At 49.3% G+C, this 15,364-nt stretch overlaps 1 protein-coding gene across 2 annotated transcripts in view; it reads right to left on the reverse strand.

Annotated features, from left to right (window-relative positions):
- Positions 1-15,248, reverse strand: part of rassf5 (Ras association domain family member 5) — a 46,128-nt gene extending 30,880 nt beyond the window's left edge. The window contains exon 1 of one of the 2 annotated variants that reach the window (XM_029249677.1): positions 14,425-15,248. In XM_029249677.1, coding sequence (XP_029105510.1) covers positions 14,425-15,148 — 724 coding nt within the window. In that variant the 5' untranslated portion in view covers positions 15,149-15,248. Of the gene's footprint in view, positions 1-4,778; positions 5,119-14,424 lie in introns of those variants that run through there. The other variant, XM_029249678.1, reaches the window with a different exon arrangement.
- Positions 15,249-15,364: the final 116 nt, after the last annotated feature.

Consider the following 15,364-nt stretch of genomic DNA (forward strand, 5'->3'; position numbering starts at 1 on the left):
AGAGCTTGAAGAGCTTGCAGAAGCGGTTGCCTCTATAAGACAAAAGCCTAACACTAAACTGCAGTCTTTTTCTGCAGTTTCAAAACATGAGTCTTGCAAGACATGTTGATATACTGAGAGTGAAGCCAAGGGGTTGTGTCAACACTTATGGCTAAAGGGAATCACTTGTTGCCAAGAAAAGCAGCAACTGGGCTACAGGTCCAAGAGGTGAGGAGCAGCTGGTAGTGTAGTGGTTGGAGCTGCTGCCTTTGTACCCAAAGGTTGCAAGTTCAAACCTCACCTCCAGCTGTAGTACCCTTGTGTAAAGTACTTACCCTGAATTATCAAGCTGTATAAATGGGTAAATTGTTGTAAGCTCCTTTGGAGAAAGGTGTCAGCTATACAGTTCAGACTATGATCTGAGGTCCATCAACCACTGACTGTGAGTACAGAGCATAAGAGTGGCACTAAACCAGGAGTCTACAGAGAAAGCCAGTGCAGGGCTAAAGGCCTAACCCATGATACCCCCATAGTATCAAGGCCACCAAGTACTCTCTTCCTTTACATGCTTGCTGCCCTGTCCAGTTTGATCACAGGCTGAGTGCTGTTCTTACTGGGGTTCCTGACAGCCCTGCTTACACAGCAGCACGTGGAAGGCAGAGGAGAAAAAAAAACACTAAAAATACAGCTGCAGCCAAAGTCAACAGGCCTCCTTTAGTCACAGAGAGCAGCTCTCAGCCCCAGCGCTGGAAACACCCCATTACCCATCCCTGAGAGTCTCCACGCTTGCCACCTCCCTTCCTGCTTCCATGAAGGTGAACTCCAGAACTTTCCATGAACAACCACACCTCAGAAGCAGCTAGTATTCCCTGCATCCGTGGGAAGACTGAAGCTGCCAGGAAAGAAATCCAGGAAAAAGATAGGATACAAACCAGGACTGACAATGTAATTGAACCAAATAGCTGAGTGTGAAAACATAAAACAGGAAATCAAAGTGTACCCTATACTAGCACCGTAACTGAGTGTGTGTTCCGTAAGCAGCTCCTCTCCCCTCTTGTCAGCCAGTCTTTGGATGTATTTTTACATCTGGTAATTATATCCTATGTTTCTCCTCAGCTGGACAAGACAATAAATATGCACTGTTAGCTGAGCACCAAACACAGAATCCCCACACATCAAATTCTCAGTCCTGGCAGTGTAAAACAGTGTAAAGTCCTCTTAAATAATGCAGAGGGGTTAAAAATGACTCAAATCATGAATTAAAACTGCCCGAAGATTATCGTTTAACTCAAAAGTAAAACCGGGGCTCTTATTTTACAACTGCTACTTTGAATCTAATCAGATCTCATGTAAATGAGAATATACGCTTAAGCATAGAGGGTTACACACAGAGAAGCAGAAGAGTTACACATACTCTGCACTGTATGTCATTTGAGCTTTTCTGACTTTCTGAGCAGAACCATCCACTGAGTCTGAGGAGTAAATCCACCTCTTTAATGAATATTTAATTCCTATCTAATAACCAGAGCATGAGCCATTAGCAGGTATTTTTCTTTAGTGACAGCTGGCGGTGAGCTTCTTAGCGAGGGCTCACACTCCATCTACGAGCTGTCGGGTTTGGGTCCTGGCTGGGCAGGCCCTTGATCTGTGAGAGGAAGTGCTTCGGTCTTCGGGCTCCTGGCATCTGTGTGTGTTGAACATGTTCATGCCATTCTGTCCTTTCCATTTTTTTCACCTTCCACCGGTGCTAGAGCGGTTGCCAGAGAAACGGCGAGGAAAAGAGGAGTGGGAAATGTGGCGTCACTCTCTGCATTCCAGCCAGATCAGAGAGGATGGTGTATCTGAGGTGTGACCGGATGTTCAGCAATCATCACTGAGTCATCTGTGCACACTGGTCCGCCATATGGGGGTGGAGTGGGGGTGACAGAGGAGGCACCGATCATTAGCACAGAACCCCTGAACCTTACTGGTCTTCAGCCAGACTTATCAGCCCTCCTCAGACCGAATCATGGACATTTATCTATGTCAATTTACATTGATTGCCTTTGAATAACGACATCTCTTTTCATTGGACTGGAATCAAGCTGACAGAGAGGACATTCACCCTGGACTGGAATCACAAATGTCTGATGGTCACAATATGGAGCTCAGTACATCACTTGGACAGGCTTTTATAAGAAACATCTTGGTCAACATCTGGTAACTATAACAACTAAACATACTCACACACACATGTTACCATTCTTGGGTCTGATTTTTAACAAACAAAAGGGTTATAAGGAGACTGCGAGGTGATGGAAATTGGACAATTTCTCCAGAAGGGCTAAAGCGTCTCTGTAGCATTATCAGCCCAACTTGCAGTGTCCACCCTTTACTTCCGGTGTGGAATGTACCAATTCCACTTCAGGGACAAAGGCTATCAAGGCACACTGTGGACAGATTGGCCTGATATACCAGTTTTCCAAGGGAAGACAGAGCCACTGGTCCTTCTCCATTTTCTGTGCAATGGGACGGGAATCCTCACCAGAATAGAGTGGGCTAGGTCATGGTCTCAACTCCGCCATGGATGGTCCCAAGCCCGGCTGAGGGTTGGGCCTGGGGCTAGCCACCCCACACCGTGAAAACCTTTCCACCTACAGAAACGCCAACAAGGAAACTTCATGACATCTCAGCTTTAAGGGACACCTGGAGAACCCATGTTGGCGGCCTATGGGCCGCCAAAGGCATAAGAAGAAGAAGAAGAAGAAGAAGAAGAAGAAGAAGAAGGTCCTGGTCTCAGTCTCCTCCTCCCTTCCTGCATAGGTGGGGTGCCTCAGAGGACAGGTCCTGCTGTTTTCAGCCTGCTTGCACATCACCAATGACCTTGAGCATTCGATGGCTCACCTGCTGTGCGTGGTAGTGATGGATGGGGGAGTTGGGGTTCACCATGTCCATAGACATGACCACGTCTCTCTGTCCTGTTCCAGCTATTGCAACAGTACAGTCAATGACCTGTAGTTTAGCTTTCTTGTTACCACCAAAGGCAAACACTGCTGCCAAAGAACTTTTTTTTACAGGTCATCCATCCAGAGCCAGGGCCTACTGGTAGCTCACATCTGGTGCTGACAGCTTGTCCAGCATGAGATAAGAGAAAGAGAGAACAGCAGGCTTTATGAGGATTCTATGTGTTTTGAAGAGATGAAGGGGGTCTTGTGGGGAAGAAAGGTAGCCAAAAAGCAAAAAACACACGTGCTGAACAGGGTTGACACCTTTCTTGGACCCAAACCTGTGTTCCTGGGCTCATCTCAGCTGAGCAATCAGCACTGAAGTGGGAGGACACACAGTCACTGAGATGGACAGAGCTGATGGAGCACTGACAAAGTCATGCAGCATCATCACTGACTGTGGACCCCACACACACACACACACACACACACACACACACACACACACACACACACACACACACACACAGACACACACACACACAGACACGTTCTGCAGAGTTCCTTGGGATCAGAAAGGCAGATCTTGCAGTTCTGCTGTCGAATGGAGGGAATGGCAAAAAGCAAAGCGTAACACCGTTTCTGACAGTGAACAACATGGATTTTGTAAATTGCCTTGGCTTTTTAAGTTTGAAGGAGGATCACAGTGTGAAGTCTGCAAGAATCTACTGTGTACCTGCTAACCACTTTTCATGTGACAATTGCAATAAGGGTTTGGACAGAATTGAAATAGCAAACAAAAGCTGAAACTGGACCTCGAAAGTCATCTCGGGAATTTTTGAGGCTCATTGAAGCCTATACGAAAAAGCAGTGCAAAATATAAGCACTTCAGTAGTAATTGCACACTTTTATTTCCAGGAACAAAAAAAAGACAGTTACATAATGTGTGTGACATCTAGGTTACCTGTTTAAAGGAAACACAACAAAGGACAATTACTCTGTTTGTCACTTGAAGGAAAGCACAGCCAGAGAATAGCATACCTCATCTAGGAAAAGGAAAGGCTCAGTAAAACAAGGTGAAACCAAAAGGTAAGGGCTATGTCATCCTGCTCCCAGCCCCGGGGCTTCGCGTGCGAGAGTAGCGATGATCCATGGCTCTGTTATTCTTCGAAGCAACAAACAGCACTGCAGCATTGCCGATGCTGTAACCGAAGATGCCTCAATAAATTGGACACTGCATTTCAGGTCCCTTGCTGGGATCGCGAGTCTGAAGATCAGCGGGTAGGAAGCCGCTTTGCATCTTATTCCTGCTTCAGCCCAGCTCTGCCTCTCCACACAGCGAGGGGAGAAGCACAGGGAGCACTGACAACTGCGGAGCACCTCAACATGTTTACTGGTTCACCTTCGTAATTCACGAGTGCCCCATCGACAGCTCTCTGTATCTGTACCTCGCTGACTCTGTCTCCAGGTATGCAGCTGTGGGCATCACACAAACAGCAGCAAGGCTAATGTACCGCTCTTTTTGGGTCGTGCCCCATTTCCCGTCTCCCCTCCACTGCTCTGCCTTCAGCGGGCTGTTTACTCGGTGCAGGCTGAGGATCCATGCGTCACTCTCCCTGTCCATCCCCACACGTGAGCTGAATAAACAAAAGGTGGACAGGGAGCGCTACGAAGACGCACTGCTGGATCCTTCTTTCGAGATGACTTCGACAAGGGAGAAGGGAGGGCACGGGGGGGGGCAGCAATAGGGAGCAAAGGGGCAAAGGGGCGACCCCCAGAAAAGAAGAAATCCAAACACAGGAAAGATGACAGGGCTTTCGGCCATATCACCGCAGCCTGCCCCTCACACGCACCCACACCTGTCCTCTCTCCTACCTGACAGCACGAGTGAATGGCTGCTGCTGGACCGGCGGATCAGCCTTAGCCCCTCCGACCATGACCTGGACTTGGGGAGACGGCGGAAGAGCCGGGTGATGCGCCGGGACACATGGCCGAAGCAGGCGGCAGCAGCGCTACCCTCTCCTCCAGGCCGCTCGGGTGTCATGGCGGGCGGCACGCCGGCCGCTATCTGCCCCCAGCCAGTGCGACGCCACTGTTCCGGTGAGCCCAGCCACTCCACGCCTGCGTTGGGGTGCGGGCTGCGAGCTCAGCGGGCTCCTCCGTGTCCACCATCGCAGGCGCCCGTCAGTTCTGGTGCCGTGCTCTGACACCCCCCCAACCCCCACCCACACACACACACACACACACACACACACACACACACACACACACACCCTCTCAGCCCTCTCTCCCGCACGATGGCTCCTCCTGCAGTCTGACTGCTTGCACCGTGCAATGCAGCGCCCACACAGCCCCTCACTGCCGCATGCAGCTTAGACGGTCCTTAAAGGCGCAGCAGCCCCCGGAGCCTGGGAAGACCTGCCGCTTTTTCTCTGGCCCCCCCATCACACAGACCACTGCAGCACCAGGTCGCTCGGATCACGCCGGCTCAAGCTCCACAGCAGCTATAAATAAGCAGGGGCTGGGGTCCTGGGAATATCAGGACGGCTCCAAAGAACCCACTTCATCCTGCTTGGCTTCCTGGTCCCACATCTAATGAGTCTCCCTTCTTCACATGCTATGCTGCTAAAACCATGTAAAACCCTCCAGTTCCTCATGGCTGCTGGTGCACATGTGAAATGGCAGATTATAGCAGAGAGCTACAAAGACACTGGATGTGCTTGTACAGGCAGCTCTCTGTGCCCTGTCCCCTCAGGAGAAGGGAAGGTGTACAGAAAAGAACATACACACACACAGCAGCACACAGACAGAGGCTACCTGACACTTGTGCATAACTGAGCCTAAACACCATCATGGAAATAAATCTCTTAGCTTCTCCATCACATGGCTCCAGTGGCAGCACTCACCTGAAAATCCCTTCAACACAAACCAAACCATTCATCTACACCCAGCTCCAGTCACCGTGATTTCGCCTGTGGTCTCGCCATGGCTAGTTTAAGTAAACTTTAATACAGGAACCTGCATAATCTTCACACTCCCTTTCCATGGTGTACTGCTCAACATTTGGGTGGGGCTTATTCCCATTTCCCCTGAACCCTCAGGACTGAGCAAGGACAGCCTATATATAGTCCAGGATCCATCCACTTCGGGCCTGTCTAACAAAGCTGTATCAGGCTGCATGTTCCTCCGAGTCCACACACACACACACACACACACACACACACACACACACACACACACACACACACACACAACCAATTCTCTGCAACAGCAGTGCAGAGTACTGACACATCCCAACCACTAGCCCTGGCTCTTTAAAGCTGGCTTTACACATAATAATTTGACTCCAAACATCATTAACGGAAGCACTGCCGACTAAGAATTACAAATAATACCATATTAACATAATAAATCCTCTATCAAGACAAAAAATATGCAGAAATGACACACATTTAGCAATGCTTTTCTCCAAAGCAACTTCCAGTGAACTCTATGTAGTGTTATCAGTCCACACACCTTATTCACCAAGGTGACTTACACTGCTAGATACCACTTACAATGGGTCACTCATCTATACATCAGTGGAACACACTCTCTCCATCTCTCACACAGTACGGGCAAACCTGAACAGCATGTCTTCGGGAGGAAAACAGAGTACACAGAGGAAACCCATGCAGACAACATGCAAACTCCACACAGAGCGAGCGGGGATCAAACACACGGCTTCTCACACCACCCAAGTGCTGTGAGACAGCAGCGCTATTTGCTGAGCCACCATACAGCCCAGTAAAATAATTCCACACAGTGAAATAATGTTACCATGCCAGGAAATGACCTTTGTGTCCTATATTAAGAAACAGGTTTCAGTAAGACTCCTTACTCAGAGATATTTATTGAGAGATAGAGAAGAGTTTCCACCGAAACGCTGCCAGAACGCAACGGACACAGCGTAGACAAACCGTAACACAAATGCTGGTATGTCAATAAAGCTCATTTATGGTCTTGCACTGTGCTGGTAGCTCACAGTAAAAGTGACAAAGAACGGCCTTGTTAGAGGCAAATTTAACGTAACAAAGTAAGCAGATACTGTGAAAGCAAATGCCCTTCTTTTAAAAAAAAAAACTCAAAGATGGAATCACATGTTGCCCACCACTAGAGTAACAAGTGGCACAGACCACTCATCTCATACAGTATGTGTTTCTACAAAATGAGAAATCATCATTTAATTTAAATCCCATTAGTCCGACTCTTTTACCTGCCTCCACTGTTTGCTTCATTGTTTGCTCGTATCTCGTGTGGAACGATTTCCTCAAGAAAGCACTCAAGAACGGCGTCAAAATGGATCTCTTTCGGACCACTTCTCTTGAGAGCTCCTAACTGAAAGACATAAACTCTCCACAAATTTGAGTCACATCATCTATCATGATCAAGTATCTTTATTCTATCAGACTCACTTCTACTTGTGTAATGTACATCGTTAAAAATGGTGGTGTCATACAACCCAACTGTTGTGTGTCTGTGCCTAAAGCCCTTCGCTTGTAAGTCTACTTGTGTTTACTTCGAGTTGTTTGGAAACAAGTATCTGATAAATGAAAAGATGTTAAGGTAACATACACACACACACACAGTCTGAAACTGCTTGTCCCAAGCAGGGTCACAGCAAGCCAGAGCCTAACCCAGCAACACAGCGTGAAAGGCTGGAGGGGGAGGGGACACACCCAGGACAGGACACCAGTCCATTGCAGGGCACCCCAAGCAGGACTCAAACCCCAGACCCACCGGAGAGCAGGACCTGGCCAAACCCACTGCACAACCGCACCCCCTACAAAGTAACACACACACACACATTTTCAGAACCACCTGTCCCATACAGGGTCGCAGGGAACCGGAGCCTACCCAGTAACACAGGGCATAAGGCCAGAGGGGGAGGGGACACACCCAGGACAGGACACCAGTCCATCACAAGGCACCCCAAGCAGGACTTGAACCCCAGACCCACTGGAGAGCAGGACTGTGGTCCAACCCACTGCGCCACCACACCCCCAAAGTAACATATTAGAGCTTTATTCAAGACTTTTACCGAACCAAACCACTAAACAAATCAAGACACCTGTAAATAAATCATTTTGAATTTCCGGATGAATGAATTTCAAGTTATGAATTGGCATCTGGTCCCAACTGTCTTCACAAGTTGAGGAATCAGTTTAAGCATCTTTATCAATTTTACTTCAACGTACTGAGTGTCTAGTGACTCCCAGAAGCCCAGCCCTCATTGCCTCTTAAAGACACTGGGGCCTAATCAGTGCCCAGGGTACACTACGGGCGAGTCAGTGCTCAGGGTACACTATGGCCTATTCAGTGCCCAGGGTACACTATGGGCGAGCTGGTGCCCAGGGTACACTATGGATAAGTCAGTGCTCGGGGTACATTATGGCCTTTTCAGTGCCCAGGGCACACTACGGATAAGTCAGTGCCCAGGGTACACTATAGGCGAGTCAGTGCCCAGGGTACACTATGGACGAGTCAGTGCTCGGGGTACACTATGGCCATGTTCAGAGCTCTTTGTAATCTCACAGGGCCTCTCTGTCCATCACCACTTGAGGCAACAGAGCCGGGCGCCTGTCAGTGTGTGTGTGTGTGTGTGTGTGGGGGGGGGGGGGGGGGGTAATTGTCAGTCCCGCAAAGCCACCCCCCCAAACTGACTCAGGCAGCCAAAAAGCAGCAAGTACACTGACCCGTGAAGGCATCAGCAGTAAAAGGCCCTTTACAAAGCGTGCCTATGGCACGTCTCTCATGAGACATGCACATCCGCATGCCGGGTCCCTCCACCACACTAGGAAAGCATGCAGAGAATTCCTACCACTCCACTCATTATTCTAAGTGACAAAAAGCAATGGGGAAATGAGGGGGGTGAGTGGAGGGGTACAGAGTGGGGCCAGGAGGGGCAGTGATGGCTTTACAGCTTCCCTTTTCTTCTGAGATATATTTTCTTGAGGGCAGTGAAGCAGCCTTAGCGCCGGGTCACTGGTCGCACAGCCCATTGTCGAGCAAAAGGTACCCCTCCAGAAAGTTCCCTCAAAGCAAAGTCCCAGAAGGACTCAGGAGAGGGAGGAGGAAAACTGTCATCTTTTGCAAAACAAAACGAAAGAGTTTGAGGCCAAACATGGAAGCTCCTCCTAGAAAACACTCCACTGTGTAAAATGTGCCCCCACTTTAGGCCTGTGGTGTAAATGATGAAAGGCGGACGTCCCATTCCGCACACATTGCACTTTATTCACTTCTCTTCTCTGTAATGCTGACACTGTTGTTGAGATTTTCTGATGACAGCCTGCACTCTTATTGCCTCTTGGAGCGTTTCCAGCTTGCGTTCCTCTTTTGTCTCTTTATTAACTGCCTTACTTAACACACTTAAAAACAATTTTTGGTTCTGCTTTCCGTGAGGAGTTCGGACATCCAGGAGGAACTCGGAGTAGAGCCGCTACTCCTCCACATTGAGAGAAGCCAGCTGAGGTTGTTCAGGCATCTGCTAAGGATGCCCCCTGGGCACCTCCCTTTGAAAGTATACCAGGCACAGACAACTGGGACGAGGCCTCGAGGTCGGCCCAGGACTCGCTGGAGGGATTATATCTCCCAGTTGGCCTAGGAATGGCTGGGGGTCCCCTGGGCTGAGCTGGAGGAAGATGTGAGAAACAGGGATGTCTAGGCCTCTCTGCTCTCCCTATTGCCACCGCGACTCTAGAAGGACTAAACGGAAGAGAAAATGGATGGATGGATGGATGGTTCTGCTCTCCACCAGCCTGCTGAGGGCTGGAGTTCGGCATGGTCCCAGCAGACCAGCGAAATGAGCACCCGGTAGAATAGCAGCCCTCTCCACCTCCCCAGAAACCTCTATCTGGCTGAGCCAGAGGGGCGAGCAGCTTAGCGTCTCACCCCCTCTCCTCACACACCTCCCTTCCATCACGGCGAACTCAAACCATTAATTAAGAATTAATCTGACAACTAATCCCAGTTAATCCACCTGCAAGACGGCTACAGGCAGTTTAGACACATCAGGGATTACAGTCAAAGGCAGACAGCACAGAGCTTCTCATCTGTTGTTGGGTGGGGTGGGCATGGCGCCGGGGAGGGGAGGGCAATCCAAAATTACCGGGATTGAAGTCATTAAATGTGTAGTGAAGGGTTGTAACCTGTCTGTCAGCCCCTATGAGAGCACAAAGAGCCGCATGCCCTCCTCAAACACACGGTGCAACAATGTCAGCGCTGGGCTGGAGAAGTTGCAGGAGACAAGTGCAGGCAGCATCCGTCCTCGTGGCGGCAGCCCGTCTCTGGGCCAGCAGCTCTTGCATGGCAGGAATGGAACCCAGAAATATTGTCTCTGCATATCACTCCTGAGCAGCTGCCCTTTGGGAAGAGGCACTGGGAGAAAAAGGGGAAACTTTGAAGGCTAAATCAATAATGGTGCCTTGTTTGCCAAGGTTCTTGAAACAATGTGCTGCTTCATACTATATTTTTAACCCCGTTGAGCGGGGCGGAGCTCACGCTGGGCCCCTGAGGGAGGGAGGGAGCTGTTTATGGTTGTGAGTAAACCGCTGAACCTCGCAGCCCTTTCATTAACAGCGTGTGCAATCGTGGCCTCTGAGTTTTGGCTCTTGATCTCAGACTGGGGCACATGGCTGATCCGTACCGCACAGTGCACAAGGATCGTTCTCACGGGGATGGTTACAAGACGGCCGCCCTTAAAGCTGACGCTATACAAGTCCCTCGCTTCTACCATGCGCTGCAAGACCCTATATCTGCTTTCCGAAGGCCACCATTGGGAGGCATACGGGGTCTTGCAGCACGCGCACAACGAAAGTGAGAGGCTTGAAGGCTCTTGGTTGGAGTGAGAGATTCATCAGCATGGAGGCCGAAAAAGGGCTGCATGGCATCACGGGTGACAGACTGCAGCTCACTCCTGTCAAGACCATGCTACATAGGAATAACTGACCACAGCACCCCGACTGTGAACATCCACCCGTTTTACACTTTTCGACAACAGTCGCATGATGCCATGCGGAAAGACGTCCATCGTCCAAGTGTGGATGATAAATGTGTATGGCCTGCTTTCTAATTTCATTTTCCATCGTTTAAGAGAGTAACACACAACAGCAGGTTTTAGAAATTCAACCTGCTCAACTAGCGTTAGAAAAAGTAATAATTAACCAAAAGTAATAATTAACTCTTTAGTCAAGTGCAGGCCCTTGTTCTTTGTGGACAACATAGCTCACAAAGAGGAACCCATGTGCTTACAGAGTATAAAAGGAACCTTTTTGATTTACCTTCATTTACCAGTAACAGTGCATTACATTAATGCAGCAGCAAAATGGAAGAATGGAACTGTTTTATGGTTCAATTTTACAGTTTTACAAACTATTTTGCGGTTAGAGGAGCGCCGTGTGTTTTACGGAGCATCAGAAGGCAGTGTCTTTACCACATGTAACTTTGCACAGTGTGAGGCTGTGAGCTGAAAATGGTGGTACAGTAAGGCAGGCTCATCGGGGGCGGAGGGATAATATTAACTGGGTTAGTGTAACTGAAGAGTCCCACATCGTCCTGTCAAGGGAGTGTGCCAGGCAACACGAGCTGAGCCCTGAGGCGCCGACGGCCGGCACCCTGGTACCAAGGGAAGGACTGATCGTCACTCTTCTCACACCGCAGGCCGAGCAAAGGCAGCCTTTGACACCTCTTTCAAAAGGTGCCATGACTTTGGTCTGACCTCCGTTCCCAAAAGAGATATTAAAATCAAGAAAAAAACCCACAACCCACAGTCCTCCAAAACATTACTGGATTTCTTGAATTTTCATCATAGCATATGCTTCTATACAGGTTTAACCATCCACCTGCCTACTCAAAGAAGAACTTTACATTAAGTACTGTATACAAAGGTTCAAAGGCAGCTCCTGACCTGGGACTTGAACCAACAAAATTTAGGATGAGAAACACAACTCCTTAACCACCACATTCTAGAATACAACCCTTCCAACCGTGTAAAAGGTGTTCTGACATCTCTCCCAGAATAAAAGCTGCAACTGGCAGACAGGCCATAAACCTTACTGGCGAAGTGGAATGCTCTAGAAGACGGTGTAAATCAGAGCGCACTGCAGCACTCCCGTTTCTCTGGCCCCATCATGGACCCCGGAGTTAAGGAGAAGGGGCACCACTTTGCCAGTGTCGCAGGAGCATTGAATAGTCATCAGTAATGAAGCAAAGCGATACCCCACAAAAGCTTTATATATGATCAATATGAGTTTAACCAATAATGTCAAAGGTATGTCTTCTGTGCACCAGGTCGGGAAATGTAATGTAAATGTAAGTAAATGTAAAATTTCCTTTGAGACAAATGATCAAGAGTGATTTTGAAGAAAGATTTCACAGCAAGACTGCCCAAAAAAGAAGTTCTGCTAATTATATTTTTTTCAAGCTTGTAGAAATGTATGAATTCAAAATCCATTCTTTAAACTTGCTGAGGTGTTGCCTGTCCCAGTTTTGAGTGTTTTTAACAATATATTTTTCTTTTATACTTGCAGAGTTGAACAGATAAACACACACACACACACACACACACACACACACACACACACACACACACACACACTCAGCAGGTTTGTGTCCTGTAAGCTGTGATAAATGTTAACCCTTCACACCCACAAAGGCCTGGACCATCATGCACCCAGTCAGCACTGGTCTCCAACCACAATGTAATCTGGGGGAGGGGATGGGGTCCCAGTCTCCTCTCCTCGATGTACAAAACTCAATGCTCAGAGAAATACCCCCATCCATCTCCTTGGTACTACTGCCCACAGACTAATCCTGTCCACCCAGAAGATCACCTCATTCTGTAATGCATGCTGGGTTGCACAGATGACCAATGAGTGGCGAACAACCTCTCACATCAAAGCAACACAAACAACAACATGATGAAACCAAACAAAGCAGAACAACGACACTGTTCAGCCCACTAAGTTGAAACAGTCTCAAGGTTGTTCTAGAATGTACCCTCTCTAAGGAGTCACAGCCGACTTGCAACCAAGAAGAATATATCAATCGTTTGGGTTTCTTCTTATTGCCAATGATTTCTAATATCTCATTAAAAAGTGTGTTTTTCTTAAAAATGTTCGGCTGGGTATCTCACACCAGTCCCAAGCTGGTAGGTATATGTAGTTCAAGTGATGATCCAGGTGCTGCACAATATAACTTCTTGGATTGAATATAGCTCTCAGTCACAGCTCAGTGGCAAAATGCAGAGTGCTTTTAAAGGTGTGGAAAAATACACTTCATAAATACCAGCTTTCAGCACAATACTGGGAACATGTACATATTAAAGGCCAAATCAAGTTCGAGTTTAGTTTTGAAATGTTCTGCATCTCCCAGCCTCAGAGACAACCATGCGCTGTGGTACAGACTTTATATTTCAGCTAACCAAATACTTAGATGATGGTAAACCATCACATGCCTCATAAAAATTAACTCTTCAAGTGAGATACAATAGGGAGTGTGGTGGCACAGTGGCTTTCACAGGGTCCTGCTCTCTAGCAGGTCTAGGATTCGAGTTCTGTTGGGGGTGTTTTGTGATGGACTAGTGTCCTGTCCTTTGTGCGTCCCCTCCCCTTCCAGCCGTATGCCCTGTGCTGCTGGGTTAGCATCTGGCTCATCGCAACCCCACTTGGGACAAGGTGTGTGTGTGTGTGTGTGAGAACTGACATGCTACCTGTCTCAAAACTGTCTCTCACAAGCCTGCCTTCCAATATCAATAACTGCTGATGCTGAGCAGGGTCACAGTGGACAGGAGCCTCTCCAAGACACAATGTTGGGGTGGGGGGTGGAACACTCTGGATTGGATGCCAGCCTGTTGCAGGATAATTTTAAGGAATCCCCTCTTTCCAAATCTCAACAATATAACAAACAAGACCGCAACATGGAGGGGAACATAGTAACAATTACTTTGTCTACTAAATGAATAAATGTAAATGTAAACAGTGTGCAGAGACATAAAAGTTTTGTCAGAGAAGCCAAAACATTCCCAGCTGGGGAACATGAAGTTACCTTGTTCTTCCTCCTGAGTTAAAAGGTCTTAATAAATTCTAAATCATAAACACTTCAAATGAACACTGTGAAATACCCCAAGGTAAGAACAAAACATTATATTCAGCAGGAATATAATCACTCTGTCAGGTCCCCGAATCCCCGCAGATTCTCTAGCACTTTTGAGTATGGTATTTATGGTACTTATCCTGAGTTGGCAGAGTAAGACCATGTAGCTGTACGAACGGTTAATCATACTATTACAGTACAGACTAACGAAAACTATACTAATAAGGTGTCGCCTACACAATAATAATCAAATCATAATGATGATGATGATGATGATAATGATGATGATGACGGCAGCTCGGCGCTCCAAAGTGTCAGTGTGTTCCCTCTGACACACAATGGTGCCGAGATGTGTGTGTGTGAGGTGTGAGAGAGAGGGAGGCACACTTACTCCGGCACTTCAGCGCGCTGCTGCGAACCTGACGGCTACACGCATCGCACCAGTCCTGCATGAGCGCGCTGTGGCCGAAAAGGTGACCCTCTCCCTTCTCCCTCCTCACGCGCGGGTCCTCCTGCTGGAAGATGGACCATGCCTCTCTCCTCGGAGGGGCGTGTCGCTGCTTCCTGACGACCCCCGACCTGCCCTGGGTCACCCGGTCCCCCGCGCTCCAGCCTGCGGGCAGCGCGCCGCCGCTGAGCGCCGCCAAGTCCAGGTCCCGGTGAACCGTCACCTGGGAGGAGCGACGCCCCGTGGATCTGTGCACGGTGCCCAGCGGCGCCACGGGGGGGGGCCCTGACTTGGACCCCACGCTGCCACGGGTGCCGGCGTCGTCGCGTCCGCGGATCCGCTCGGGCTCGATGTTCTCCGCATCTTCTATGCGCGCGTCAGCGGCCACCCACACGACGTTCCCGCGCGTCGGGTTCTCCTGACACACACGGCCGTTCTGCCAAAGGCAGCGCCGGACCCCGTCCTCGGCCCCGGGGGGTCCACAGTACACGGAGAACGATGACTGAGCAAGGGATGCTGGCGGCGCTGAGGCTGCGGAGGAGGGGGGGACTCTGCGCAGGATCCCGCGCGTCTCTACCACGGGCGACAGATCGCGCAGGAGCAGCTGCGGCTCGTCGAGGAGGTGCTGCGCGGAGCGCTGCGGGACCGTCACGGACACGGACGCCATCGCCGATCCTCTGAAGAGCGGCGCTCACATGAGCAGCTGAAATGCAGCGGCGGACAGCGCGCGACGGTGACGCAGCACGACTCGTGTTCAAATCCCCGAGTGTCACGGCTCTTAAAGCGAAAGCGCCTCCTCCTCTCGCTGCTCAGCACGTGCCGAAAGAGAGCGCGAGGTCGCGCGCGCATGGGCGCTGCTGTCGGGCAGAAGAGAAAGCGTTTT

Source organism: Scleropages formosus, chromosome 2, assembly GCF_900964775.1.
Source record: "Scleropages formosus chromosome 2, fSclFor1.1, whole genome shotgun sequence".
Lineage (NCBI taxonomy): Eukaryota > Metazoa > Chordata > Actinopteri > Osteoglossiformes > Osteoglossidae > Scleropages > Scleropages formosus.